Source organism: Sciurus vulgaris (assembly GCF_902686455.1).
Source record: "Sciurus vulgaris genome assembly, chromosome: 16".
NCBI classification, from domain to species: Eukaryota; Metazoa; Chordata; class Mammalia; order Rodentia; family Sciuridae; genus Sciurus; species Sciurus vulgaris.
Genome location: NC_136477.1, coordinates 52025074 through 52052051, shown reverse-complemented (window position 1 = coordinate 52052051; position 26978 = coordinate 52025074). Strand labels below are relative to the sequence as shown.

Below are 26978 nucleotides of genomic sequence, written 5' to 3'. Positions count from 1 at the left end.
GTAGGAAACATCCAGCTCCCTTTTATGCCCAAAATGAAGAATTGTGTTGTAACCCACCCTGCCAGACCTTGTACGCACACATGAGCCCAATATCAGATGCAGACCCTGCGCCCTTTTGTGGGCCTTTCATACTTTGGTTGTTCTCTTTGTGGTGGTGTCACAGTCTAGGCTAACATGCAGAGGGATAGAAGCAGAGTCTTACTTAAGGCCATTATTACCTCCCCATCCCCCAGGCCTTAGAGTCAACACACACTGTTCTGGGTCTGCTGTACGCTGACATCAGTGCTGACAGACCAAATTACAGTACTCCTTAACCCAATTCTAAAGGATAAATGCCATGGCACTTAAAGTATTTTGCAGAAACTATTATTTTAACTCGTTTTCACACTGGCTACAGTTTTTTACAGACTTGTAGGAACTTAGGTTAAATACAGAGTAAAAAGTAAAAGCTTCTTTGGGAATAATGAGGAATCAGGTCCTTCAAGGTCTTTTCAAAAATATTCACTATGAAGCACCTTCTTCAGTGCCTATAATTGCAAATTGCAGTACATCTCTCTAAACAAACCTGAGTATCGCATGACTGTGGGTGCATGTCACTGCAGTTTTAACACCTGTAGATATACATAGGAAGCAGGAGGAAAGAGCAGGGTCAGTAAGCCTTTTTGTAAAGAACCACATAGTAGATATTTCAGACTTTATGGGCCATGCAGTTTCTGTCACTGAATTTAACTCTGCTGTTATAGGGCAAAAACAACCATCAACAGTATATAAACAAACAATGTGGCTATTTGCACTAGCCCAGGGGCCATAATTTCCAACCTCTGGTCTTGTGAGAAGTAGAAGTCCAGGGGCATTTTACCACTGAGCCACATTCCCAATCCTTTTTATTTTCTATTTTGAAACAGAATATTGCTAAGTTGCTGAGTCTGGCCTTGAACTTGTGATCCTCCTGCCTCAGCCTCCTGAGTTGCTGGGATTATAGGCATGTGCCCAGACAGAAGTGTAAGTTTTGAGTTGTCATTGGTAGTCTAATCTAGCCCAAGAAGGTAGCTCTGCTTGCCCAGTTGCTTCACACCAACCCAGGTCTTCTCTAGCTGGTTGTTCAAGTAGGCCATGAGGGTAGGTGGGTCTTCAAATCTTTTCTTAAAATGATCACGATTGTGGGAATTTATATAGCTTCCTGAGAGGGACTCTCCTTTCCTTTCTTCGCTCTACCTCACATACATCAGATGCTCAGGAACTATACCCAACACAGAATAAAATATAGAATGGGAATGTGCTTGACCGTTTAAGTGAAGTTGTGGTTCAGGTCAGGAGTTGGCAGTGTGGCACCCGAGTGAGTTCTGGGGGTCTCTAATCAGCTGTGAATTTCTGCCACATGCTGCCCTCCTCCTTTCCCATGGGACACTGTTGCAGGTCTGTTGGCTTTGAATGCTTTCTCTCTCTTGTTCATGCATGTTTTCTCTCTCCTCCCCTCAATTCTTTCCCCAACCCCCTGGAAAACAGTGCTGCTGCCACCAAACGCATGCATGTGAGCATCTCCCTCTAGTCTGGCACACTGAGGACAGAGGACGCAGTTTCAGAATGTTTGCTGACTTCAAGCCCAAAGTACATAAGTGGTGGCAGTTGGTATTTATTCTAACAACATATTCAAAAGTTACAAGAGCAAGATGATGTTTATTTACATATATTTTACACTAGTGACAGGATTTGCACTTCATCCAGTTTCTAGAGACAAACTCAAGGTAAATGTGGTCAAATCCTAGATCTCAGAAGGGAACCAAAGATGGTGTAAAACCTGGTTAGTCTCCTGCCACAACTGTCCTTAAGTTTGACCTAAATTGGTTATTCTAAAAAGTCAGTTATAGGGAGTCTTGATTAAATATATATAAATATCTTAGAGATTATTTTAACCTGGACTCTATGACTAGACATTTATTGGCCAATGATTTGTTTTTTTTTCCATGTTATTTGTTGGTGTGTTGTAATTGTACATAATGGTGGGATTCATTGTTATATATTTATACATGGACACAATGTAACAATAAAATTTGGTCCATTTCGTTTCCTTCCCTTCCTCCCTCAATACCTGGTCCTTTTTATAAACTATGCTGATCTCCCTTTAGTTTTCATGAGATCTCCACTCTCTGCCCACATCCTCACATAATTTTTCCCCCTTTTTTCTTCTCTAGTGTTCACATGAGAGATATAACATATGATTCTTGACTTTGAGTTTGGCCTATTTTGTCAATAATATTCTCAAGTTTCAATCATTTTCTCGCAAATGATATAATCTCTTTCTTCTTTGTGGCTAAATAAAACTACACTGTGTATATATGTATCACTTTTTTTATCCATTCATCCGTTGACAACTAGGTTGGTTTCATAGTTTGTATTTGTCAATTTTTTCAAGTAGAGCCATAGACTTTTTTAAAAAAATTTTTGAGTATTACACATCTACTGATCAATAAAATGTCTGTTTTCTCTCTTGCATAAACTACACCTATAATTTGTCTACACTTTCCAGTTGCATTTTATATATATAAAAAAAAAAAACCTAAAGATACATGAGAAGAAAGCTGAAAGCAGTTCTAAAAGTTTATGGTTTTTCTTTTCTCTTTTGCTGTTGTCTTACCCATATCTGATTATAAAAAGTTTAGCAGATGAGTATAGGGGTGCATGCCTTTAATTCCAACAATTTGGGAGACTGAGGCCGAAGGATCAAAAGTTTGAGGCCAGCCTCAGTGACTTAATGAGACCCTGTCTCAAAAAATTTAATAAAAGAACTGGAGATGAAACTCAGTGATGAAGTGTCTCTGGATTCACTCCCTAGTACCTAAAAATAAAAAATAAATAAAATAAAATGAAATAAAATAAAATAAAAAATTAGCAGTATTTTGTATCAGTACTTCCAAAGGAGTCAGCCTAGTTTTCATGGAAGTGGCAACTTTTTTTTTTTCACTTTTATTTCATAATTTGAGGCAGTATTCAATTAAGTTAGAAAGTTACAGTAACAAACCAACTCACATAAACTTGGGAGCAAACATAACCAACTTTTGGTAAGTGTATAATTAAGTTGCTGGGAACAAAAATATATAAGTTTTCTAGAAATTGAGGAGCCATGAGAAATTTATATGGCTCGTCACTATCTTTTACCCAGAAGGAACAAAGAATGCTAGTTCAACTGACAAGTTAGTTAAAAAGGACATCAATTTAGAGATCTTTTACTGGATTAGGAAAGAGGCCAAGACCTAAGCTTCTACCCTCAGTTACCAATATAATAATAGTTATCACTTACTGTGTACATACTACACAGCAAGCATTGCATGTTACTTCATATTCCTATTAATGCTTTTCGTGATGAGAAAACCAAAGAACAGGAGGGGCGAAGTACTTGTCCACAGCTATGTTATTGGACCAAGTGGGAATTTCAAGCCCCACTACTTGACTCCGCTGTCATTGAGCTACCTGACTTAGGATTCACTGGCAGCCGGGAAGTTGCCGAGCTAAATTTCAGCTAGCCTCATCTGGGTTTAATGCTAATCTTCTTGTTTAATAGCAAAACAGTGCACTGGTAGACCCCACAGAAGTGCTTTCCAGAATCCACCCATTTACCACTTAATAGATAGTCAGGGTTAATCTCATCTCACATCTTTGTCTCCTGTGCTCTTCTATGTCTGGGCTGTGAAAAATGCAAGACGGGATGTTACAATTGAACTGTTTATTTGTTCTGTATTTGGGTTTTTAAAGTCTGCATTTGAGCAGAATCACAAATTGTAGAAGGTAGTAATTTCCAGACATCTGAGGTTTGATTGATCAATATTACTGTGATTAAAGGAGAACCTGTATTTCTTCACTGTTTTATCCTAACTCACTAGGATGTTTTATTAAAAAAAAACAAAAACCCTAGATGTTTAGAAAATAGCATCTACTTCACTATTTCTGCTTTCAGGGGTTCTTTGTGTTCAGACATCTCAAAGTTATTCTAATGTTATGGATATGCCTGAATTCTAGATTTATAGGGGTGTGACTATGGAAAGAACTCTGCTTACAAATAAAGACAGCTTTAAAATATGGAGTACAGAAATTAAGTAGTTTGACAATTCCCTTAGAAGATACATTTCTGAAATATAGAGCTCAAGTGTGATAGTTTCTGTTGGTCACAGGATATTAATGAATTTTGAATTGAGGCAGTTGAGATTAAGCATTTTGCCTTTTCCAACACAAATCATTATTAAAATGGTGATTGATTTCAGTGATTATAAAACCATTAAAAAGACATCTGCCTATGCCTGAATTAGCAGGATGGATGTGGTCTGAGCTTTTAGTTAGCCAAACAGGACTTTAGTGCTTATGATTTCAAAGCGCCTGGTTATGATTTTTCCTATGTCTTCTGAGTCTTGACTCCTCCTATTTATTAGGGGCACAGATATATGGTGGGCTGTGCTTGCTGTGCCCCCTTCAGCCTTAGCATTGTGGCAATGTAAGGTGAAACTGAGTAGGATGATTTTGCAGCTTTCCAGAACCCTCCATCCCTTGACTGGTAAGGGTTATCCCCATCCTAGAGCCTATGGAGACCCTACTGTGTAACATTCACAATACAACAACCACAGGGACAGTGGCCACTTACTGATTGTGTACTGGGCATTTCCCACCATCAGTGTGAATCCTCAGTTCCATGAAGTTGGTGCTCTCATCTCCAGTGAGAGGATAAGGAAACTGGTGCTTGGAGAATTTCAGTGCTTTGTCTCGGGACACACAACTGGTACAGGGAAGAACCAGAATTCAGATTGTCCATAATCCTCATGGCTGCCTGGAGGATAGGTGGTCTTGGGCTCCTTTATGAGATTGTTCTTTTAGGAGCTCTCTCCACAGTCTCAAGGAAGCTGAGGGAAGGAGTCATCTCATTCAGTGAATGAAGATGCAAAAATGTACTTAAAACTGTAGCCTTGGGCTCTGTAGAGCTTGGCCAGGCATCAGAGGGCTTTTATCCTATGGAAGTGCCCAGCTCTTCCACAAACAAGTCAGATGAGACCCACCTCCCTTCATTTCACCAGGGGTGTTACAGATGCCCTTTACTTGGACAGCCCTGTCCTTAGCTGAGAGGGTTTTGTCTGGCTGACTGCAAGCAGCCCCCCACATGCTGGGGGTGCATAGTGACAATGTACTTCTGTGAATCTTTGTCCTGGGTGGTGACCCACATCCCAGGTCCTCAGTGTCCCTAGGCTGCCCTGTCTGATCTGCTGCCCCATGCCCAGGACCCAGTGTGTGGGTGTCTTCATTTCTTGTCCCAGTCATTGTTTTTTGTTTTATGACCCATTTTGCATCTGGACTTGAGGGGAATCAGGGATGATGAGTAGGTTCAGGGAGAGCGACTACTCAGAACCTGACCTCCTCTGTTGTCCAGCTCTTGGGTGTTTGGTGCTTTTTTTCCTGCCTCCCAGTGCATGTTGTGCTGGTGCTGCCCTTTTCCTGTCTGAGTTTCAGTCTCCCACTGCTGGAGGACAGTGCTATCGAGTGTATGGAGTGCTATGTAGTTGGGGCATTCTGGGCTTGTGATTCAAAGCCTTTGGTTTGGGGCTGTTCCTGGTTCCCTCCTGCCTTCTGCCTTCAGTGCCCATTGCAAGAACATGTGAACACGGAGAACATCTTGGTCTCACCCATTCTCTTTTCCTTCTCTAGACAATTCCAGAATGGCCTTACTTGTTCTTCTAGGATGGGCAGGGGTCTTACTGCTGACTTTGGCCCATCTCTTTCCTTACCTGGAGTTTCAGTTCTTTCTATAAAAACCAGCCACAGGAAATTTGCCTCTGTCCCCCTCACTTCCCAGGTTGACCTTTTCTGAGCATTGGGTGTGCTTTTTGGGTACTTGGCTTGGCATATTGTTAGGGTCACTTTAAAGATCTTTTAACTTAAGGACTTTGGTGGGTATATCAGGGGAGGGAAGAAGAGTGATTGTGGGAAACGAGAGTTGACATTTATCCCTACTGATATCTACTGGTGGCTCCAGATTCTTGCTTCTAGAGCTGTATTATTCAACCTTTTTTTAGATTTGACCAGCATAAATAAATACATTTTATATTGAAATTCCCAAACGTATATACTTGATGAAAATGTATATATTGTTAATATGTTCTGTCATTTCCTTGCATTTGATATTTTCCATTATATATTGGTTTTTTTTGGAAAATTGCTATTTAAAGACCACTAAATTAATTTCCTATGAATTCCACTGAAATGGTCATCTCCCGAATAAATTCCACAAAGATGGAAAATGTTATTCTGCTTCCTGCAATTAGTGCTTAGTTCCTATCGTCAACTAATTGTTTTATCTGTTAATCCTCTAGAGAGAGACTTTTTTCTGGATCAAGAAACAGTTTCATTCAAGGGATAAAGTGACTTGAGTCACTGGTCTGATTTCCTTCTTTCACACCAGGTGTTAAAAATCTCAAGTATTTATAAAGTTATGCCTTTACAGAATATCTCTGAAATGTTCTTATTTTCTGCTTTATTTTCCTTTCCCTATAAATTTTATTTTTCTTTTCACTTTATTCTTCTGTCCCAGATATTTAGTTTCAGTTGATTTTAAAGTAAAATATTCCCAGTGAGGAAATCTCAAATTAGATACCTAAAAATTGAATTAGAAAATCACCCCCCCGACCCCCCCGCCCAGTAACTGATTCTAAGGCCACCCAGTTCCCTGTGAGTGGAATCACTTATAGAAAGCCTGCTGGGAAGTCTGTGCTTGGGGTTCGCTGGTAGAGCCCTCTCCAACCTCTAGGAGGTAGATGCATGTGAGGTTTGCCTGGCAAGACCAGGTTATTGTAAATGACAATGGCTTTTTAGATGCCCCCTGTCCAGCGTGGGGCTGCTGGGACTTAGTCCTGTTCTCTCTTCAAGGCCACAGTTGGCGTGTGCCTGTTTTTTAAGCCTCCCAATGTCTCCTCATTTAACTTTACTTTATACTGCTGAAACAATGGTGCATTAATAGGCATGGAATTGTTATCTTCTGAGTAAATATGTGAAACACTTCAAATCAATTACAGACTCTGTTTTAAGTATTTAAAAAAAAACTTCAATACATGAAATTACTTAGAAATGACCTATATTCCTATGGTCTCAGCACATTCTTGGGGAAAAGTGGTGTTCATGAATTAGGGTCTTTCAACCCAAAGGGTAGTTTTTGTGGTGAGATGAATACACTCCACTGACCCCCGTAGCCATCTGCACATGAGACCTGGGGAGTTGGGTCTTTTTATCTTCTGAATGTTCTGTTCTATCTAAAATAGACTGCAGACTTTTGCAGGATAGTCCAGGAAGGTGTTGGACAGGAGCTCTTATTGGAACCACTCTTCAGCGAAGGCAGGGCCTCTCTAGGGAGAGGCATGCCCTTGCCAGGGTTTAGACTACAGGGTCAGCAGTGAGTTGAGTCATTGTCCTTGTAACTAAGTGAATTTTCAGCAGTTACCCTGTGCTAGGCATTATGCTGCTCCTGGGCAGTGGCCAGGGCAGTGCAGGGAGCATTACAGGAGCACAAGACTAATAGCATGCTGTGAGGATTTGCCATGGGAATTTGCCACACCCAGATCCTGGCTTGTGTTTTACCTGCATTGTGTCACTCATGCTTAACAATAAACATGGGAGTTTCTGTTCTTATTTTTTTTAAATATTTTTAATTTGTTCTAATTAGTTGTACATGACAATAGACTACATTTATACATTTTGATAGATCATACAGAAATAGAGCACAATCTCTCATTTTTCTGATTATACATATTGTAGGATCACATCAGTCATGGAGTCATACATGTACATGAGGTAATAAAGTTTGTTTCACTCTACTATCATTCCTTCCCCCATAACCCCTCCCCTCTCTTTACTCCCCTTGTTCTTATTTTTTGATGAAGAAGCTGCAGTGAGGAGGCATAATGTCACCTTAGTTTACACAGATAGTAAGTGGCAGAGCTAGGACCTTAACCAAGGCTTCTTTGCCTCCACTGTCCAGGTCAAAGTGCTGACCAGCATGGTGGCTGTCTTGTAGTAGGAGCTCAGCAGCACTACACACCATGATGGGTACCTTCACCAGTGGCTGTGCCTGGGTGGAGTGGCTCCATTGCCAAGGGTGATGTTTGGGTTGTTAGGTTGAAGTTGACTAGCTGGTCATACCTAACTTTCTCTGGTCCTTCATCCAGAAGCCAAAATCATTGTGCTGTGACTAAAGGTACAATAGGGTAGAATAAACCCAGGAGAGATTTGGCAGGCCTGGGATTAGAGTGGACTGTGGTTTTCCCCACCAGGTATATATAGTTGGGTCTCTTCAAAGTAGAAGGCACAATTACTGTTTTTAGTTGTTCTTTTGACTCTGGCCAGAAATAACTTGCTATCTATGTACTTCATGTATGACATATAATGGATAACCTCTTTCCTGTCTTGTCTACTTCTTAGTTTGGAGAACCAACTGAGATTAGAGACTGGGAAGCATTTTCTTAAGGTCTAGGAGCAGCAGTGGCAAGGTATGCAAGTGGTCTGTTTATAGGAATATGAGTATCAGGGAAATAAGATTTCATTTCTAATTCAGACATCAGTGAATTTAACCATACAGATTTGAATGGACAAAAGGAATGATGTCAAAAATGTATCTTGTCAAAATGAAAATGCTTGCTCTTAACCTTACTGGTTCCTGCCATTTGGAAATGTTTACTCATTCCTGTCAACAAAGGAGGTAGATGTGTTGCATGGTTTGGTGAGGTCATGTAAAGCAACCACTTTTAAGACTTCTCTAAAATGTTAGGTGTTGGATAGTTGTCATATGACCTGAGCCCCAGAGATTTCTAGGGATATAGCAGACAATTTTGATCAGTCCCATGTAGGACACATAATCCTAGTGCCATCCAGTCTGACCTACACTGTTGGGATAAGATGTGAAAGTCTGACGTGGTTTAGAAAGAAAGTAGGACCTTGTAACTTCAACTAGGGGAGGGAACCTCATATTATGGCCCAGGTGTTAGCTCTTAGAGCTCTCTGATGGCATGACAGGGCTGCTGGCCCAGTACTTAGCAATGTAGCCTTAAGATCATGGCTTTGTTTTTCATTTTTTTGTGTGTGTGGATGTCAAGGTGTTTATTTAGGCTAAATGTTCAGTTCCCCACTTTGATATCATGAGAGGATTCTGTAGCGGTAGATGAAATGGTTCCTGTTCTCAGAGTACAGATGATCTACAAGTGATGCAAGGTGGCATGTCAGTAGATTGATTCCCAATTACACCAGGAGCTCCTAAAAACAAGTGCAGTACCTTGCCTTTCTTTGCTCTTTCATGGCCTCACATATAGTTGATATTTGAGTTTTGTTGATAAAATTTAATTTCATAATCAAATGGCAGAACATGTGGCATACTTAACTTTTAACTCTGGGATGGCAAATAACGTCAGCCCCACTCAATGGGTGATGCCTAACAGGAGCACTGTGAGGTAACGGGGGTGAAGTACTGTGTCACCTAATGATTAGTGGGACTGTCTGCTACATAGAGCCAGGGGTGGAGGCAGCAGGCACGTGGTAGTCATTGGTCCACTCTGCTAAGTGTATCAGGCTTTCAAAAGAGGGGACAAGAAGTGCATGGACAAAGTAGAATTCTCTAATCTTCCCTTAAATGTGGAGTAGGATTTAGAAAAACAGGTGTTTCCCGTCTTGGAGTAGAAGAACAATCACAAAGACCATAGGTTCCAGTGAGTATGACATATATGCAAGACATTAGGTGAGCTGATGGACTGGAGCTGGGGTACATGGAGGAGGGAGGGGAATTGGGTAGGGCAAGGGGCTACCTGTCCCTACTGGGCCTATGAAAATAAGTTGGTTATTGATAGATGGAGTGTAGATAGGACCTAGAGGTCCTAGGGGTCTACTGATTTCTTGCACTCCTGCATATAGAATACTTCAAACTTCCCCGGAGACCTGGGCTCTGATTCCTCTTGGCACTGGGTACATTCCACAGTTGGCAGTCTTCCACTTCCTCTATACCATCCACTTTACCTCTGAGGTTAAATTGAAGATGCCCTCAGAGACTGGATGAACATGAAGGAGTAAATTTGGAAAGCTGAATCTAGATGAATTTCTAAAGGTAGGACTCATGAGTCCTATGTAGAAGGGACTTTCACTGAGCCTCTGGGCCAGAGGGAGGCATCAAAGAAGTCTGCTTTGGGAAAATAGAAACTGCTGAATATTCTTAGTTGCTTCAACTTTTTAGAGAAGCAGAATAATCCTATAGGACTGTGCATTTAACTAGAACTCTTTAACTTGCAGTTGAAAACAAACCCAACCCAACCTGGTTTAACTTACCGGTTTTTGTAACTGGAAACCCCAAGGATGGGGGCATAAATTTCCGATTTTAGGCTCAACTTGATCCAGGTGCTCACATAACGGCATCAGGGCCACACATTTCTTCTAAATTTTTGGGTCTGGCACACTCTCCCCCTTTTGGCTTGGCTTCCCTTAGTGTTGGCTCTTCATCTCTATGTCCCACTGGTAACTCTAGACTTAAAGTTTCTCAGGGTTTAATCCTGCCAATGACAGAATTTATCCAGTTGCTGAAGTGAAGTGCAAATCCCAGGATTAGCTCTAATTGGACCTGGCTGGTGTGGGTTGGGACATATGCCTATGCCTGAACCAGTAACCTGCCCTACATCCCATCTTCTGTAGCCTCTGGGCCGAGAGTAGGAATGGAGTGACTCTAGGAGTTGGGTGCTATCACCCTGGGAGTTCTGCTGGGTGGTAAGGACCATAGTGACCCACCCCATCCCAGGTGACTGCTCTAGTCTCAGCAGCAAAGCAGCAACTGCCTTTGATGTGCTGGCGACCGAGGAACTTCCTCTGCCCCCAGGTGCGATGCTGCCCACAGACCAGATGTCTCTGAGGCCACCCTGCTGGTTGCCTCCTGGCTGAGCTGCTCTGGGCTCATTCTGGTCAGCATGACCCTGGGCAGGGTCTTGCTATCCTTGGTGGTCACAGACACACTGGGTTGCTGTGGTATATCAGGAGAAACCTCTAAACCTCTTCAGAGTTCCAGATGCTTCTGTGAGGAATTCACCACAGGGATAAGTTTGTTCATGCCTCCCATGGGCCAGTCTTAACATCCATCCTTGTTCAGAGCAATCTTTGATGGTGAAGTGTGTTACAGCAGGCAGAGAGCTCTTCCTCCCACCCCCTGGCCTTCCCTTCACTCGATCAGATTTTCACCATAACCTGGGTGGTCTGGAAAGAACGACTTTTCCTGCTTTATAGATGAGGGAAATCTGGAGGGCTAAATGACTCACATAGGATAATACTGTAGTAGAAACCTGGGACACAAATATCATGTAAAATTTGTACTCTTAAACCAAAGATGAATATAAGCAAATGCAAACTGACACTTCTAGCCAGTTTCTTCATGTAAATGTGGCATTAAACTACCCATTAGAGGCCCTCTGAGTAGATACTTGATTAATATCTGCAGGGGAGCAAATCACCTCTATTTAAAGCTAAGCAGCTCTGAGCTGCAAGGCCTGCCTGCTGGTCACCCTCCTGTGGTTCACCCACAAGAGTTTTACTAGAGGTTGTATCAGCTTATTGTAACCACGTGATTGCAGCCCTGTAGCTCCTTGAGATTACCTCTTGAAGTGTGTAGTACAGTGGGTGGGAAGGGGGTCTCAGCAAGACCAGCCCAAGTGCCTACATTCACCTCAGGTGAACCCAGTGAGAAACAGTAGTTGCCCTTGGTTCTTGCTGCCCTGAGCTATCTTTCCAGGAGCCTCTGGACAGTCCCAGAACCTCACTAATGCAGCCTGTGCAGGAGCTTTGCTCAGCAGGTCACAGCGAATTGTAGTTTTCCAGCTGGAAGAGATGAACTGATTCTGTCTGCTCATTTTACACATGAGAAACAGAGGCCAGACCCCGCCGAATGGCACCTGAGGCCCTTCATGGCCATCTGCCTGTTCAGCCTCACCCCATCCCTTCCCACCCACCCTCATGCCTTGTGCTTCAGCCGCTGTAGGGTGCTTGTGCTCCTCCCTCTGACTGAACTACCTCTGCCCTGCTGTCCAGCAGGCCTGGCCATGAATAGAGGCAGGACAGCTGTTCTGGGATGGAAGTCTTCCTGGAACAGGGTAAAACCAAGAGGGTCCTGGCATTATGGAACTTACTAGCAGGAAGGGACATCTGATCATATTTGATCAAAACCTCTTATTCTCATTTATTCATTTGTAAACTTTAAATATCAATTTTTAATAAAAAAGTTTAGTTTTACATGGAGACAATACCTTTAATTAATTTACCGCCTGTATTCAATTAACTAATTGAACCCAGGTCCTCCTCACATGTGCTAGGCAAGTGCTCTGCCACTGAGCTACAACCCTAGTGCCTAAATATCTATTTTTTGTGACAGGCCTTGGGAATATAATGATAAATGAAATAAAGATTATCTTTGGCCCTATAGAAATGTACATTTATTGGATGAGACAAATATTAGAGGTAATTTTTTAAAAAATTTATTGAAATTGACAAATTATATATTTTTAGTGTACAACATCATTTTTATATATGTATACAATATGGAATGGTTAAATAAAGCTAATCAACATATTCATTATCCTTATCCTTATTTTTTGTGGCAAGAATATTTAAAATCTTCTTTTAGCTGTTTTCAACTACATAATATTAACTATAGTCACCATGTTGTACAGTAGAGCTCCCGAACATACTCCTCCTGTTTTTAAAAGTTTGTGTCTTGGCCAGCTTCCCTCCAACCCCTCTCATCCCTCTGCTCCTAATTCCTATAACAAACGTTCTAGTTTCTGCTTCTTTGTGTTTAACATTTTTTTAGATTCCACATAGAAGTAGATCATGAGTGTTTGTCTTTCTGTCCTGGGTTTATTTCACTTAGCATAATGTTGCAAATTATAGGATTTCCTTTTTTTAAAAGCTGGAGAGTTTTCCCTTGGGTGGATAGAGGTTATATACATATATATATATATATGTAACCGATGGACATTAGGATGATTGTATATCTTGGCTATTATGAATAATGCTATATAGTAAACATAGGATGCAGATGTCTCTTGAATACACTGATTTCATTTCCTTTGAATATTTCCCAGAAGTGGAATTGCTATATCATATGATAGTTCTGTTTTTAATTTTAAAGGAATTTTCCTACTGTTCTGCATAATAATTTTACTAATTTACATTTTCACCAACAGCATGCCTGGGTCACTTTTTTTCCCCAATCTTAGCCAACATCTATCTTGTCTTTTTGATACTAGACATCTTAATAGGTATACAGTATATTTTATGTGTATTTACCTGATAATTACTATTATAATTAGTATTTTTATATACCTGTTGACTATTGTATGTCATCTTTTGAGAAATGTCTATTCATGGTTTAAAAATTGGATCATTTTCTTGCTGTTGAGTTCCTTATATATTTTGGATAGTAACACCTTATCACACGTATGTTTGCAAATATTTTCTCCCATTCTCTAAGTTGTCCTTATTTGTTGTTTTTCTGTGCATAAGCTTTTTAGTTTGATATACTCCCTTTTGACTAGTTTTTGCTTTTTGGGGTTACAGCCAACGTCTTTGCCCAGACCAATGTCAAGAAGTTTTATCCTTGCTTTTCTTCTAGTACACATACAGTTTCAAGTCTTAATGTTTTAAATCTTTTTTTTAGTTGATTTTTGTATATGGTGTAAGATAAATGGGTCAAATTTTATTTATTTGCATTTGAATATCCAGTTTTACCAACACCATTTATTGAAGAGACTGTCCTTTTCTCATTTTGTGTTCTTGGCATCTTTGTCAAAGATCAGTTGACTGTAAATGTGTGAATTTATATCTGGGCTCTCTACTAAAAAGGTAATTTTTAAAAACTTACATTTCTATTGTGAATTAGGGTTGTGAATTATAATAGTCTTTAACAGTATATGACAGCAGGCTCCAGTTTTGCCTGGGAGGTCAGTAAAGGTTATGCTGAGGAAGGACCGTTTAAGCTGAGCCATGAAGGACAAATAGAGCTTAGGTTCATGGGAAAAGGGGGATGAGGAGACATTTCAGAAAGATGGAACAGGATGTGGAATGGTTCCATTGTGGCCCAGGACCACAGTGACTGAATTGGTGACTGAGCTAAGACTAGCAGAAGACAAATATTACAGCTACAAGACCTGTGTTCTTTGCACTCAACTATGCTGGGCTTGTTTTTAGCTCTGTATCATAGACCTGTGCGTTCACTCCTTCTAAAGAGGGAAGTTTATATACCTGGGGGCAGTATGCATACCAGGTAAGTGAAATAGGCTGGTTAAAGGCATGGAGCTGGAAAAGCGTCTAGGTTGTGTAGGGGATGGCAGTTTGGCCTACAATGTGAAAGATTCTCCTAGAAGAGAAGACAAAGTTGGAAGAGGAAGCTAGGGAAGGATGGAAGGCTAGGAACCCTGGCCTGCAGGTTAGAATGGAAAGAAAGGGCCAGGTAAGATGATACCAGCTTTTATCTTAGCAGTCTGAACATTTATTCCAGACTTGATCTAGAAAGAATTTACAGCGATTTAGAAGGATACATACCTTGTCTTTTGCTGTTTGATACTTGTGAGGTTTTGTGATCCTTACACATTTTTAACTTCTCTTTTTATGTGTAGTTTTGTTGATTTATTCTTTCCTTTTTTCTTCTCTACTTCCTAGTAGTACTTATCAGCCTTAAATATGCCCGATACAGTACTAAATGGTTGAGTTACAAAGAAAGTAAGGGAAGATCCCTGCCAATAGATAGTCCTGGACAGTAGGGCGCTGGCAGGGTACAAAAGAGATGGTGGGGACAGGAAGCTAATGGCAGAGTGCAAGCCAGGAAAGCCTTCCCAAAGACTTGGGGCCATGTTGGTGGATGAGCAAAGCAAAGAGGTGAACATCACCTGGCTGCATCAAGCCTTTATTGATCTTCTGACAGTGAATTGGAAGTTCTGTGAGAGAAGGGATCTGGCTTTGCTGAAGAGCAACCAGGTGCTAAGGGATGGATGGATGGGCAGATAAACAGATGAACATTGATATCACATGGCTAGTTAAAGGATCCCTGACAATAGAAATAACCAAGAAACAAGGATTCTGACATCTCCTAACTCTTTGCAGTTGACAGTTTTTTCCGCGTTTGGTTCTGTGTAGGGTTAACGAGTGTTAGAAACTGTGAACTGTTTTAGAGACCGTGTGGTCGGTGAAATATCACTGTTTAAAGAAGATAGACTAGGTTTCAGAATTAGATTTAACCCTTTATTTCTTTGATGCCCAAGGTCTCATAGGGAACTTGGGTCCATATATAAGGTGGTCTCCAGTGGTGGTTTCCTAAAGGAGGTTTGACTGGCCCTGCTGTGCAGGGCCTCCTGCCGGTGAGGAGAAACCTGTCCTGGTGGGTGGCTGAGTGACACAGGCTATGCCTGGAAAGCAGAGGGGAATTTGAGATCATTCGGTATTTCTCTTTAGCCTGGGAAGGGTAACTTTAAGATGTAGTTCTTGCCCAGGCCATAGAGGAGGGGCAGTCTGTTTCATGTCTGGCCCGAAGGGTTCTTGCTCAGGCACCCCTTCCTCATCCTTCCTGTGCTGTAGCATCTTCCCATGCTCTCACCTTCTTGGCCGTGGGACCTCAGTGTCTGCTCTGTGCCACATCTTGCCACAATCCTTCACCCATGTGCAGTTAGAAACCTGAATCTCTTGTTGGTTTCCTGTTGAAATTAACTTGACTTTCTTTTCTCAAATGGCCAATCCTTTTGTAAAGCAAATGACTATCCCACTCCCTCTATCATTGTTTTGCATCTTGTTTTTTCTTTTTTGCCAAAAGAGACTACATTTGTTTAATGTAGAGTTACGCTTATAGGAGTCCTTTTTAATGTCAGGATTGAGGACCAGGATGACTCTGGCTTCTGGGCAACCTGTTCTATGTGCTGTGATTGTTCAGTTGGCATTATGGTAGAATCTCTGTAATTAAGAATCACTTTAAAGTAATGTTATATTTTTTAGAATTTCATCCAGTAATTCACTAAGGATTTTGGAAAAGGGAGCCAAAGTCTTTTTAAAAGGGTGGGGAGGAACCTTAAAAGAACCTTAACCAATTCAGTTAGACTATTGGCCCTTGTATTATGGTGGCAAAACCACTTATAAATAAAAGCCAAAGAGGAAAAGCAAGCTGTGTTTGGTAGGTGGACTCTTTGTTCCCTGACTTGTTTTTCTGCTCTGAAGTATAGTACTGTCTTGACGTAGGAATGTAACTGCTATGAATATTGATAGCAGCAAAAGCCTTTTTTTCCTGTCTGGCCTAGTAAATAAAGCAGAAAGGATAAAAAGGGAAGAGGAATTATAAAATCAGTGTGCTGTTTTTAGATTATCTTGTTCCCTTAGAATAGTATGTCTCAAAAACATATTGACGATGTGCATTTGGTGGTCAGGGTCTGATTTGAGTATAGCAGGTTGGTGTTTTCTGGAATTTTTTTTTTTTTTTTTTTTGCCTGTGGTTAACGTAACAGAATTCTTCTTTGAGCTAACATTCCTGCCTTATAGAAGTCTTCCTGTATCTGTGCCCTCCACCAGTGGCAGAGTGTGCCCTGCTTCTCAGCATCTCAACGGCAGGGTGAATGTAGGATTGTGTGCTGTGCCTCCTGCTGTGTTGGTATGCCAAGGATCAAAGGGAGTTCTGGAGGGCAGGTTTAGAAATGACAGGAACCATGATGCTCTGGGGCAAGGGAAAGAAGAACTGATGAACTGGCTTTTACATGACCACTGGGGAGTTGCAAATGGAAGCGATGGCTCGGATGCACAGCCATGGTTGTGTGGTTCCCCTGGTGGCCAAGAAGGAGGATACGGGTGGGCGGCAAGGCATGGGGAAGCTCCCCCAGGCAGCCAGGAACAGAGGGCCAGTACTCTGGCAGCAGAAAGAGCCCGAGGCAGCTTAGCCAAGACTAACATTTAAATATAAAAAGAGTACTGGGGCTTTTGCAAGCAAATATATATAAGGCCTATGAAAATCGCCCTGAAATGAGTATTTTAAAAGATGATTCTAAAAATAGTTTTCCTTCGGAAGCTTAAATTTTCTTTAAAAAACAAAATTTTGCATTTATAAAAATATGTCTACAACATATATAACGTAGCAAAGCCCCCACCTGCCCTGTCAGTCAGGAAAAGGAAAGATAAGGGAGAAGTGAATGAGGACTTCGGCCTTAGCAGAGGACTGAAAGTAGAGTATTGCTCTTATCAGTTATCCCTCAGAGGTTCTGTGTGTACAGGTTTGAAACCCTCACGTCTAGCACCAGACCAGATTCTTTAAGAATGGCGAATAGAATGGAGAATTTTTCCTAATCCTGGCTTCTGGTTCAGGGCAGAAGATGTACTAAGTGATTTTTCATTTAGTTATCAAGTATCCTCTTGCCCAGGAATGCCTCTTGGTTACATGTATCCCTGTTGGTCCCTATTACTGTTGAAACCAGGGTCCTATGAAGAAAATATTTATTAAAAAAAAAAAAAAAAAAAAGGAAAGAGTTAAAATGTTTAAACTTGATGATTTGAGGTGTTTTCCTTAGTTGGTAGAGTCACAGTGGGTTGGAATTGAAAGGTTCTCAGTCTTGTAACCCTCAGGCAGGTGGCACGCTGAAGTGTTTGGCAGTCTGATGGGAATGGCTACAGAGACTGATGGAAGAGAAGGGTTTGGAAGTTGAGCCCAGGCTCCCTGGGCAAGCATGTGGTTGCCTCTCAGTAGTGTCAGCCACTGAGAGGCAGCACAGAGTAGTCATTCAGGCAGGGTTTGCTATCTGAATTTACTTCATTTCACTCTGCCGATGAGGATGCTTATGTCCAGAGGTGGGGAGGGACCTGCCCAAGGTCACCTTGCTTTTCATTGACAAAGCTGACTCTAACTTAAAGTCAGACATGAACTCAAGAGAAAATAAGGGTCGAAACAGGCATATCTTCATTCCTTCCAGAGGACATTCTGTTCAAAGTTGCTGTTGAAATCTTTGTTGCACCCTTGTGCTTTTCTAGGTTTGATTTGGCAATCTCAGGAGGAAAACATGCTGCGTTTTGCAAATGTGTGCAAATAACAAACATGCCCGTTATGTCCTAGGCAGACTCATTGCACACGTATCAGGGCAGGTGGCAAAATGCAATCATTCAGCCTGGAATGAAAAGTGTTTTACACTTAGTTGCTTATGAGAAATTCAGTGTTAAAATGCCTTCCTGGCCCAGGTGCAGTGTAATTGTCTTTTTTCTCATAATAAAACTTTGACAAAAAATGCTTCTATCTCTGAGATACTGATTCTAATTACTGTTTCTTTGTCTCTCCCACCCCACCTTTTTTGTGTTTCTTTGTTTCTCTTCACAGGAAAAAGTAGAATATGCCTTCCTGATTATTTTTACAGTCGAGACATTTTTGAAGATTATAGCATATGGATTATTGCTACATCCTAATGCTTATGTTAGGAATGGATGGAATTTACTGGATTTTGTTATAGTAATAGTAGGGTAAGTCCCTCTTACTTTGAGGAAATGTTTATCTGGAAAATGGGAAGGAGGGGCTGGGAGATAAAGAGAATGGTCTTTCTGGGGAAGATGGTTGCTCTTTTATACCAATGATTGCACCAGGACCTACCAGGAGTTCTATTGAGGCTGTCAATGCTGCTGTCAGTCTTTGAGCAGAGACTGGTTTGAAGGTTCTTACTTCTATATTCAATAACGTGTTATAGAAGGGAGTCTGAGCTCCTGATATAAGAGGGTTCACCTTACAGGGCCTTGACTCTCCACAAATAAACCATCCTTGCTGGTGGTCAGAGTCAAATGAGTGGAGCTCTTAATGCTTAGCACCCTGCTAAAATTACATGCATATTCCTTCATAGCAGGGATACTCTATTGTTTAACATCCCTTGAGCAAAGCTACTAATTTTTTTTTTTTTTTTCTGATGACTCGTGGGAGAAACTGTCACACTATGATCCCATTTTAAAAACAAAAACAAGTGGGCTGGGGTTGTAGCTCAGTAGTAGAGCACTTGCCTAGCATGTGTGAAACACTGGGTTAGATTCTCAGCACTGCATATAAATAAATAATAAAAATAAAGGTCCATTAATAACTAAAAAAAAAAAAGTCAGGTATCTGGCATAAAGTGAAATAAGTTAGAATATGCAGAGAAGCAGGTGTTCATTATTCTGATGCAGGAAGAAGATGCCAATAGTTTCAGTTAGAATGTTAAAAAGTAGTGGCCTGCGTTTTCCCATTGCTCCCTCACCATCCAGAAAGAAACAAATCAGTTATCAAGGTAATCCTGGGTCTTTGGACCAAATACCCACATAGGGGATAAGATATATGCCTTCTCTGAGTCTTAGTTACCCTAACTGCTCTATGACTTTTTCCTAAAATAATGTTTGTTTCTGTAGAGAGAGATTTAAAAATAACCTATTTTCATCTCCATAACTTTGATTGGCTGCCTTTTGCAATTGTATTAGGTGATTTTTGTTTTGGATTATCCTTTGATTGTGAATTCATTGGCTTTTCCTTGGAGACTAATTCTACTGGATATTGGGAGAATGGGATCAGTTTGGAGCCTGTCCTTTCAACCTAGAAAGTTACAATGGGATCCATATGGAAAAAAAGTTAGCTTTTGCAAAAACCACCAAAGCACATTGGCTTCTAGGGCATCATTGCAAAGTTAGTACATCTAAAATGAACAGTTGGCAGATACATAGAAAAGCAAATGTCTTTGGTCTCTGTTGAAGAATGACATGCAAGACTCTTGCAGGTCTCTTGGTTCTGTGATAACCCTGGTGTGCCTCACCTGCCTCTGGGCTTAATGTTCAGGTAGAGACTGGAGATGTTCAACTCCATTTCTTATACTACAATCACCTTGTCTTTCTGCCTGGAGACATTTTATACATGACAGCATAGCACAAGGCCATGGAGCCAAGCAAAGATAGTGATCTCACCAACTTTAGGAGACAAGGGTTCAGGATGGCTGAGTGCTTCAAATTTGGGAAGGGAGGGAACTAGTCAGATTGGGCCTCACGAATATACCTTTGGGTCCTCTGTAGTTTGGGCAGAGGACTAAGCTACACTTAAGTAGGGTATAGTTCCATGAAAACAGGCAAAGAGCACTATTAGGAAAAGGAGAAACTGGGGTGCTATAAAGTGAGCTGACATAGGACTGAAAGGTGTTCAAGTTCTTAATAGCAAGAGTCAAAGGCCTCATTAAACACCTTGGACTTGTAGTAGAGACCTCAGAAGAACCATCAGTAGTTTTGCTAAAGTAGCTCTAGAGGGGACATTGGCAAACCGTGGATCAAATCCTAGCCCATCTAGCCTGCTGCCTGTTTTTATAAATAAAATTTTCTTGTTAGATAGCCATACTCATTTGTTTACATTCTTGAGGTGAGTAGTTTAGGTCCACAAAGGCTAGGTTATTTACTATCTGGCCCTCTGCCCCCAAATCATTTCATCAAGAGAATGTAATAATCCTAATTTACATATGTCTCATAAAAGAGCTTCAAAATACACAAAGTCAGAATTGATAGAACCAAAAGAGGAATAGATAAGTCTACATCTTGAGATTAGTACATCTCAATACTCTGTACGTTGTACATCTCAATATTCTGTTGAAGCATATTGATGGAACATGTAGACAGAAAATCACTAAGGATGTAGGAAGACTTGAACAACACCATTGACCTAATTGACATTTTCTTTTTTTTTTTTTTTTTTTTAAGAACTCCTGGTTCAATAAAAGCAGAATACACATTCTTTTCACTCCTACATGGAACATTTATCAACAGAGACAATATTCTGGGCCATAAAATAAAACTCAGTGAATTTAAAAGATTAAAACCATAGATAGATTTTCCAAATGAATGTTTCTAGATTAAAGGTCACTGTAAAAAATCATGGGGATTTCTATATACTAGTGATTGGAAATGAATATTTACAATGTTACTGTTTACACTGTTACCCCCAAAACGTAAACTATTTAGGCATAAATAGTCTTGCTGAAATTACAAAGTGACAAAGTCTTGCTGAAATTAAAGAAGAACTAAAGAAATGGAGTACTGTGCTTACATTTCTAAAGATTCAATATTAAGATGTAATTTCTTTCCAAATTGAGCTATGTATTGAATCCTAATATAGATCCCAGCAGTATTTTTGTAGAGAATGACAATCTTATTTTAATATTTATATGGAAATGAGAGAGACTCTAGACTAACCAAGGAATCTTCAAGAACAAAGCTGAAACCTGATTTTAAGGCTTACTCTAAACAACATGGTGTGATATTGGCATAAGGAGCAGACATAAAAATCAATGAAATAAGCCCAGATATATATGATCAATTGATTTTAGGAAAGATTTCTTTATAAGGAGAATCTGTTTTCAACAAATGGTGCTGGAATAATTGTTTATCAGTATAAAAACTTCTATTTTTATCTCATGCCATATAAAAATATGACCTTAACATGGATTATAGGCCTACTTGTGAAATTTAAAACTCTAAAATTTCTGGGAGAAAATATAGGAAGTATTCCTTATGATCTCAGAGTAGGCAGAGATTTCTCAGGGATACAAAGTCGTAAGATATAATTGAAAAATTAAACTTTATCAAAACTTAGAACTTTCCTTCAAAAGACAGAAAGAAGTGAAGGGTCAGTTCAGAGTCGAAAAAAATATTCACAGTACCTACATCTAACAGAGGACTTGTATTCAGAATATGTAAAGAATTTTTAACCACTTAATAGCAAGAAGACAACCCAGTACATATGTGGACAAAATATTTGAATAGGTCTTCATCTCCTATCCCAAGAGAAAGACCAACAAGCCCCTGAAAAGATGCTGAACATCATGAATAATTTTAAAAGTGTCAGTTGAAACCATATGACAGTACTATGTGCCCACTAGGATTACTAAATGTAGGGCCAAAAATATCAAACAGTAGCCAACACGTGGAACAGCTAGAACACAAGAGAGATGGAAAGTGGTACGACCACTTCGGAAAAACTTACAATGTTAAACCCACCACGTGACCATATTACTGGTTCTCCTGGGTTTTTATCCAAGGTAAATGAAGACACATGTCCACACAAAGACTATTTGTAACAGAGAAAAGCTGCAAATAACCCAAATATCCCACAATAGGTGAATGATAAACTCACTGTGGAATATTTATGTAGTGGAATTTTACTCCCAATAAAAAGAAACTAGTGATGCATTTAACAACTTGGCTGAACCTAAAAAAAAAAAAAAAAAAAAAAAATGGCAAGCAAAAGAAGATAAGCAAAAGGGAGAACATACTACATGATTCTATTTCTGTAGACTCTAGAAGAGGAAAAAGAGACAATCAGTGGATCCCCAAGGTGGGGCGTAGAGGGAGGATGACTATGTTGGGGAGTGAGGGAACTGTTTGAGGTGTTGGAAATATTCCATCTTGATTGTTGCGTTTGTTTTGTAAACATGCATGTTAGAACTCACCTTTTTGTGTACTTCAAATGGGTATATTATAAATTAAACTGCAATAAACAATTTTAAAAGTTTAAAAAAATCATCTAGGAAACTGAAGTAGAACTGGATTGATTGAAATCTTTCTCATAAAATATGAAAAACTTTAGAGCATATGATTTTTTTTAACTAAAATATACATTACAGTCCAAGAAAGAATAGGACAAAAGTTTCTAAAAAAGAAAAAGACAAATTAGGATATGTTCATTTGATTCAAATTCCTGCTCACTAAAGTTTCCAACTATGGTCTGTATCTCAGTCCAATGGATTTTCTGTTTCAAGTCCACAGTAACCTATTATTTTTGTCAATATTCCCACTAACAGAGCATTAAGGAAGTAATGGGTATTTCTAGAATATTAGCTGTTAATAATGTGACCACAAGAGTACTCAATGGGCCTACCAGAGCTGACATCACTCCCTTTAAAACACTGTCTGATTCAAATCAACTTTTATCCTACTTCTCTGACTTTTCAGTAAGGAGACACTTAGGCATTCAGACTCAGCACTTAAGCTTTTGTGAAGAAGAACATGGCGTCCTCATTCTGCAGCTACCTAGGCAGTTCTTTTTCTTTTTTTTCCTCTTGTCTTGGAGTAAATATGATGTTCTTCTCATGTCCTTTTTAGGTGTGTGTGTGTGCATGTTTTTTTTTTTTTTTTCGTACAGTGGTAATGAGGGGAGCTAGAATTCCAGAATATGAGAATGGGAAGGGCAGGGTTCTGAGTCCCTAAATCCAGACTTCTCATTTTACAGAGAGAAATACTGAGGCCCAAAGAAAGAGAAATTTTCCTAAAGTCTCAGAACTCTTAGGTATGGAAATAGTCCAGCTCCTTCCAGCCCAGTGCCATCCAGAAATGGCAGCTGGCTTCTCTCTTCCTCAGCCTCTTCTGCAATGGGAGAGACATTATTCACCTATTTTCAAGGCCATTGCTGAAGAATGGGATAAAAGAGCTATGAAGTACACACTGCAAAACACTGATACTTGAAGGCAATCTTAAGTCACCACCTGCATAAATTACTTTCCTAACCCTGTGGGATGAAAATTCCTGTGGCTTCCACATTTCAGAAGAGTTTGAGGTTTTCCTTCTTCCTTTTGCTTTGTTTCTGTGCAGCTATGAATTTGTTTTGGAGGAGGGACTTTTAACTTTATCCTTGATGAAGGGGTTTACAGTACTTTTCAAAAACGATGCTAATGAGAAACCTATCATAAATATGGTGTGTTTCCCCAGTCATAACTAGGGAGAGCCTGCCATTAAGCTTTGAAAGACTAAAAAGAATAAGTTATTTTTTTTTTTCAAAAAGACTTTGAAAAGGTGGAGATCTGGTTTATTTTCCTTTCTGGCTGGATTTGTTGCTAATTGCTATACTGTTATTACAACAAAGAGCTGGTCTATAACTGCCCAGAATGACATGGCTGTGCCCGATCAGGATTGTAATCAGACCACCCTGTGTTTTATGGACTTAGTGTCTTGGTGATCCAGTGGTGGCAAAATTTCTCCTTTGGCTGCTAATTAAACTTTAGGAACCTTTTCTTTGTTGCTGGGCCAATCATTCCTACAATCTGATTGGCCATAGTTGATGCTATTTGCAGTGGGCAAATTTATATTTATTCTGAAAACTGAGTAACAATTCCAAAGAATAAATATTTATTTAAAAGAGCAAAGGAGCAAAAGTAACTGTCAAATGAACAGATTGCCTGGAAATAACTTTATCTGAAAAAACCTTCTGAGAGTAGGAAAAAATTCATCATGGTTGCCAGTTACAATATTATTCACATTTCAAAAGAGAAAATGATATTAATCCCTTCCCTCAGGTAACTGTTTCTAGTCTTTGTACAACTCCTTAGCATCTGTGATTTACATCATTCCCTAAATATTCCTGTGAGGGTTCAGGTGGGGTGCGTGTGTATGTCAGTGACGGCTTTGAAAGTGGTTTAACACATTAAGATGTGGGACTTTGAAGTCATTTCACTGATTTACTCATGAAATATTTTTTGAGCACTTCCTGTATGTCAGGAGCTGTTTTAGGCACTAGACTAGAACAGACTAAAGGAACAAAACAGATTAAAACTCCCTGTCCTTATGGAATCTGCATTCTTATGGGACCAGCACACCTGGTTTAAAATGTTCTGCCACTAGTTGCGTGACCTTGGACAGATTACTTGTTCCCATTGAATTTGTCTCTGCATGTGTAAAATGTTAATGATCCCTGCTGCATAGCATTTTTGTGAGACTAATGAGATGTGAAGTGCTGAAGCATATCATGAGTACGCATAGATGGTAATCACCAGGATCACTGTTGCCACCATTTTGGTTGGGGGCATTTCCACTTGTCATCACTGGATCCCCTGTGAGTTCCTACTTTGGTGGGGGCTGACTTGCTCTGGGATGCTCTATTGGCATGGAAACAGATGACATTTGCCTCTGTCCCAAATCCTTTCAGAAGAAGGGATGGGGTTCTTGCCTTTTTAAATCTGCCTTCCTTTCACTAGGCAACAGCTTCACAGAATTAGCCCTCGTTTAAAAATAACTACTATTATCCTGTTTTGCTTTCCTGAGTGACAGACATTTCTTTCTTCTTTCAGATTGTTTAGTGTAATTTTGGAACAATTAACCAAAGAAACAGAAGGCGGGAACCACTCTAGCGGCAAATCAGGAGGCTTTGATGTCAAAGCCCTCCGTGCCTTCCGAGTGTTACGACCACTTCGACTAGTATCAGGAGTGCCCAGTAAGCACTTTTTGTTTCTTACAGCCAGAAGTGTGCTGATCTTTTTCTTCTAGGTGGGTCTCAGGATTATGAAACGGAGTGCTCTGAGGTGAGTTTCTGTGTACCCATCAGTGGCCCAGCAGCCAACTGTGCAAACCTTCACAGTTGACAGAACACTTTGGCGTGCACTGTCACTTTGGATCTCCAAGATAGCCCAGAAAGGGTGCAGGTGGTGATTATTGTCATTCTGATTTTGTAGGCGACTCCTTTTGTAGGATTATTGTCATTCTGATTTTGTGGGCAACTCCTTTTGTAGAAAGGCTGGGTAGTGGTGGGAGAACCTGGCTTCTCACATCCTGATGCCAGTCTACTTTTCTTCTCTGATGGTATCCCACCATCTCCCTGTCCCAGGCCTGTTCCTCTGAAAGTGGTAGGCGATGTAGATGAGGGTTTTGGAGGGACTCACCCCACAGCCTTTTTGCAAAGTGGGGAGCAACAGGGGGCTGGGCTCCTGGGACATATGGTTAGCTACCCTACTACTAGGAATTGTGCCCGTCCAGTTATTTTTTTTTTCATATTTTTTATTGGTGCATTATAGTTGTATGTAATGGTGGGATTGTTTCATATTCATACATGCATACAATGTGACAATATAATCTGACTAATATCATTCCCTTGTATGTCCCCTTTTCCTTTCCTCTGGTCCTTTACCTCTATTCTACTGATCTCCCTTCAATTTTCATGAGATCTTCACCCTCCTCCCCAAACACCTTTCTTTTCTTTTTTCTTCTTCAACTTCCACATAGGAAAGAAAACATATGACCCTTGATTTTCTGAGTTTGGCTTATTTCACTTAATGTAGTTTTCTCAAGTTCCATCCATTTTCCTGCAAATGATTTAATTTCATTCTTTATGTGCCTGTCTAGTTCTGAGGGAAAGGGATGAATGTTTAAGCTCCCACACCAGTGTAGAGGGCACAGCAGTACCTGCCTTGAAGGTGATTGTGAGAACCTAATGAGAGAATAGAGGGAGAGCCCTACACCATATCTAAAGCTCAGAGCAGGTTCTCAGAGCCAGGGATAGTGGTGGTATCCACTAAGCCCTATAGTACTAGGACGTGCCAGGCCCTGGTCTGCTTCTGGATCAGACCTCCAGGCCAGGTTGAATCATACCTGGGTTGGAACAGATGTCCTCTCTGAACTAGTGCCTACAGCTGCAGGCCTCTAAGCCTTCCCCAAGAAGTATGGGGTTTGCCTCATTGTTCTCCCCCATAGGAGGACCACCCCCCCATGTTGGGGACTTCAGAGGATAGAAATTTTGACACCTTTCTTAGGACTGGTGCTTCTGAGGTGGTTGCCTGCTCAAAACTGAAGTAGCGATATAGTACTGCAGTGTGTGCCTATTTTCCACAATTCATAAAGTCATCAGAAGAGCATAGATTTTTTTTTCTTCTCCAGAAATTCTTCATGGAATTTTATTAAACCTGTTGGCACTCAAAATGCATCAAAAATCCTCTGGAAAAAAAAAAAAAAACAACTATTTCCAAATTTAACATTTTAAAATGTAGGAAGTGGTGTTTTATGTGTACTTGTTTTTCCAGATGGTTCATTTATTTTCATTGAAAAAGATCAGCACAAGTCTGAACCACAGAACTGTCTGGAAGCAATTGAGAAAAATAGAAATACCTTGGAAATGACTGATTCTTTTAAGTGTAACATGATTAAATGAGAATTTCAGTGAGCAAACATGTTCTTTC

The 26978-nt window shown here is 40.3% G+C and overlaps 1 protein-coding gene across 16 annotated transcripts in view; it reads left to right on the top strand.

The window, feature by feature from the left end:
* The window catches only part of CACNA1D (calcium voltage-gated channel subunit alpha1 D), a 317150-nt gene that overhangs the window by 144583 nt on the left and 145589 nt on the right, over positions 1-26978 (top strand). For all 16 annotated transcript variants that reach the window (XM_079115648.1, XM_079115636.1, XM_079115644.1 and 13 more), the window contains exons 4-5: positions 18374-18513; positions 25101-25243. In XM_079115648.1, coding sequence (XP_078971774.1) covers positions 18374-18513; positions 25101-25243 — 283 coding nt within the window. The remainder of the gene's footprint in view (positions 1-18373; positions 18514-25100; positions 25244-26978) is intronic.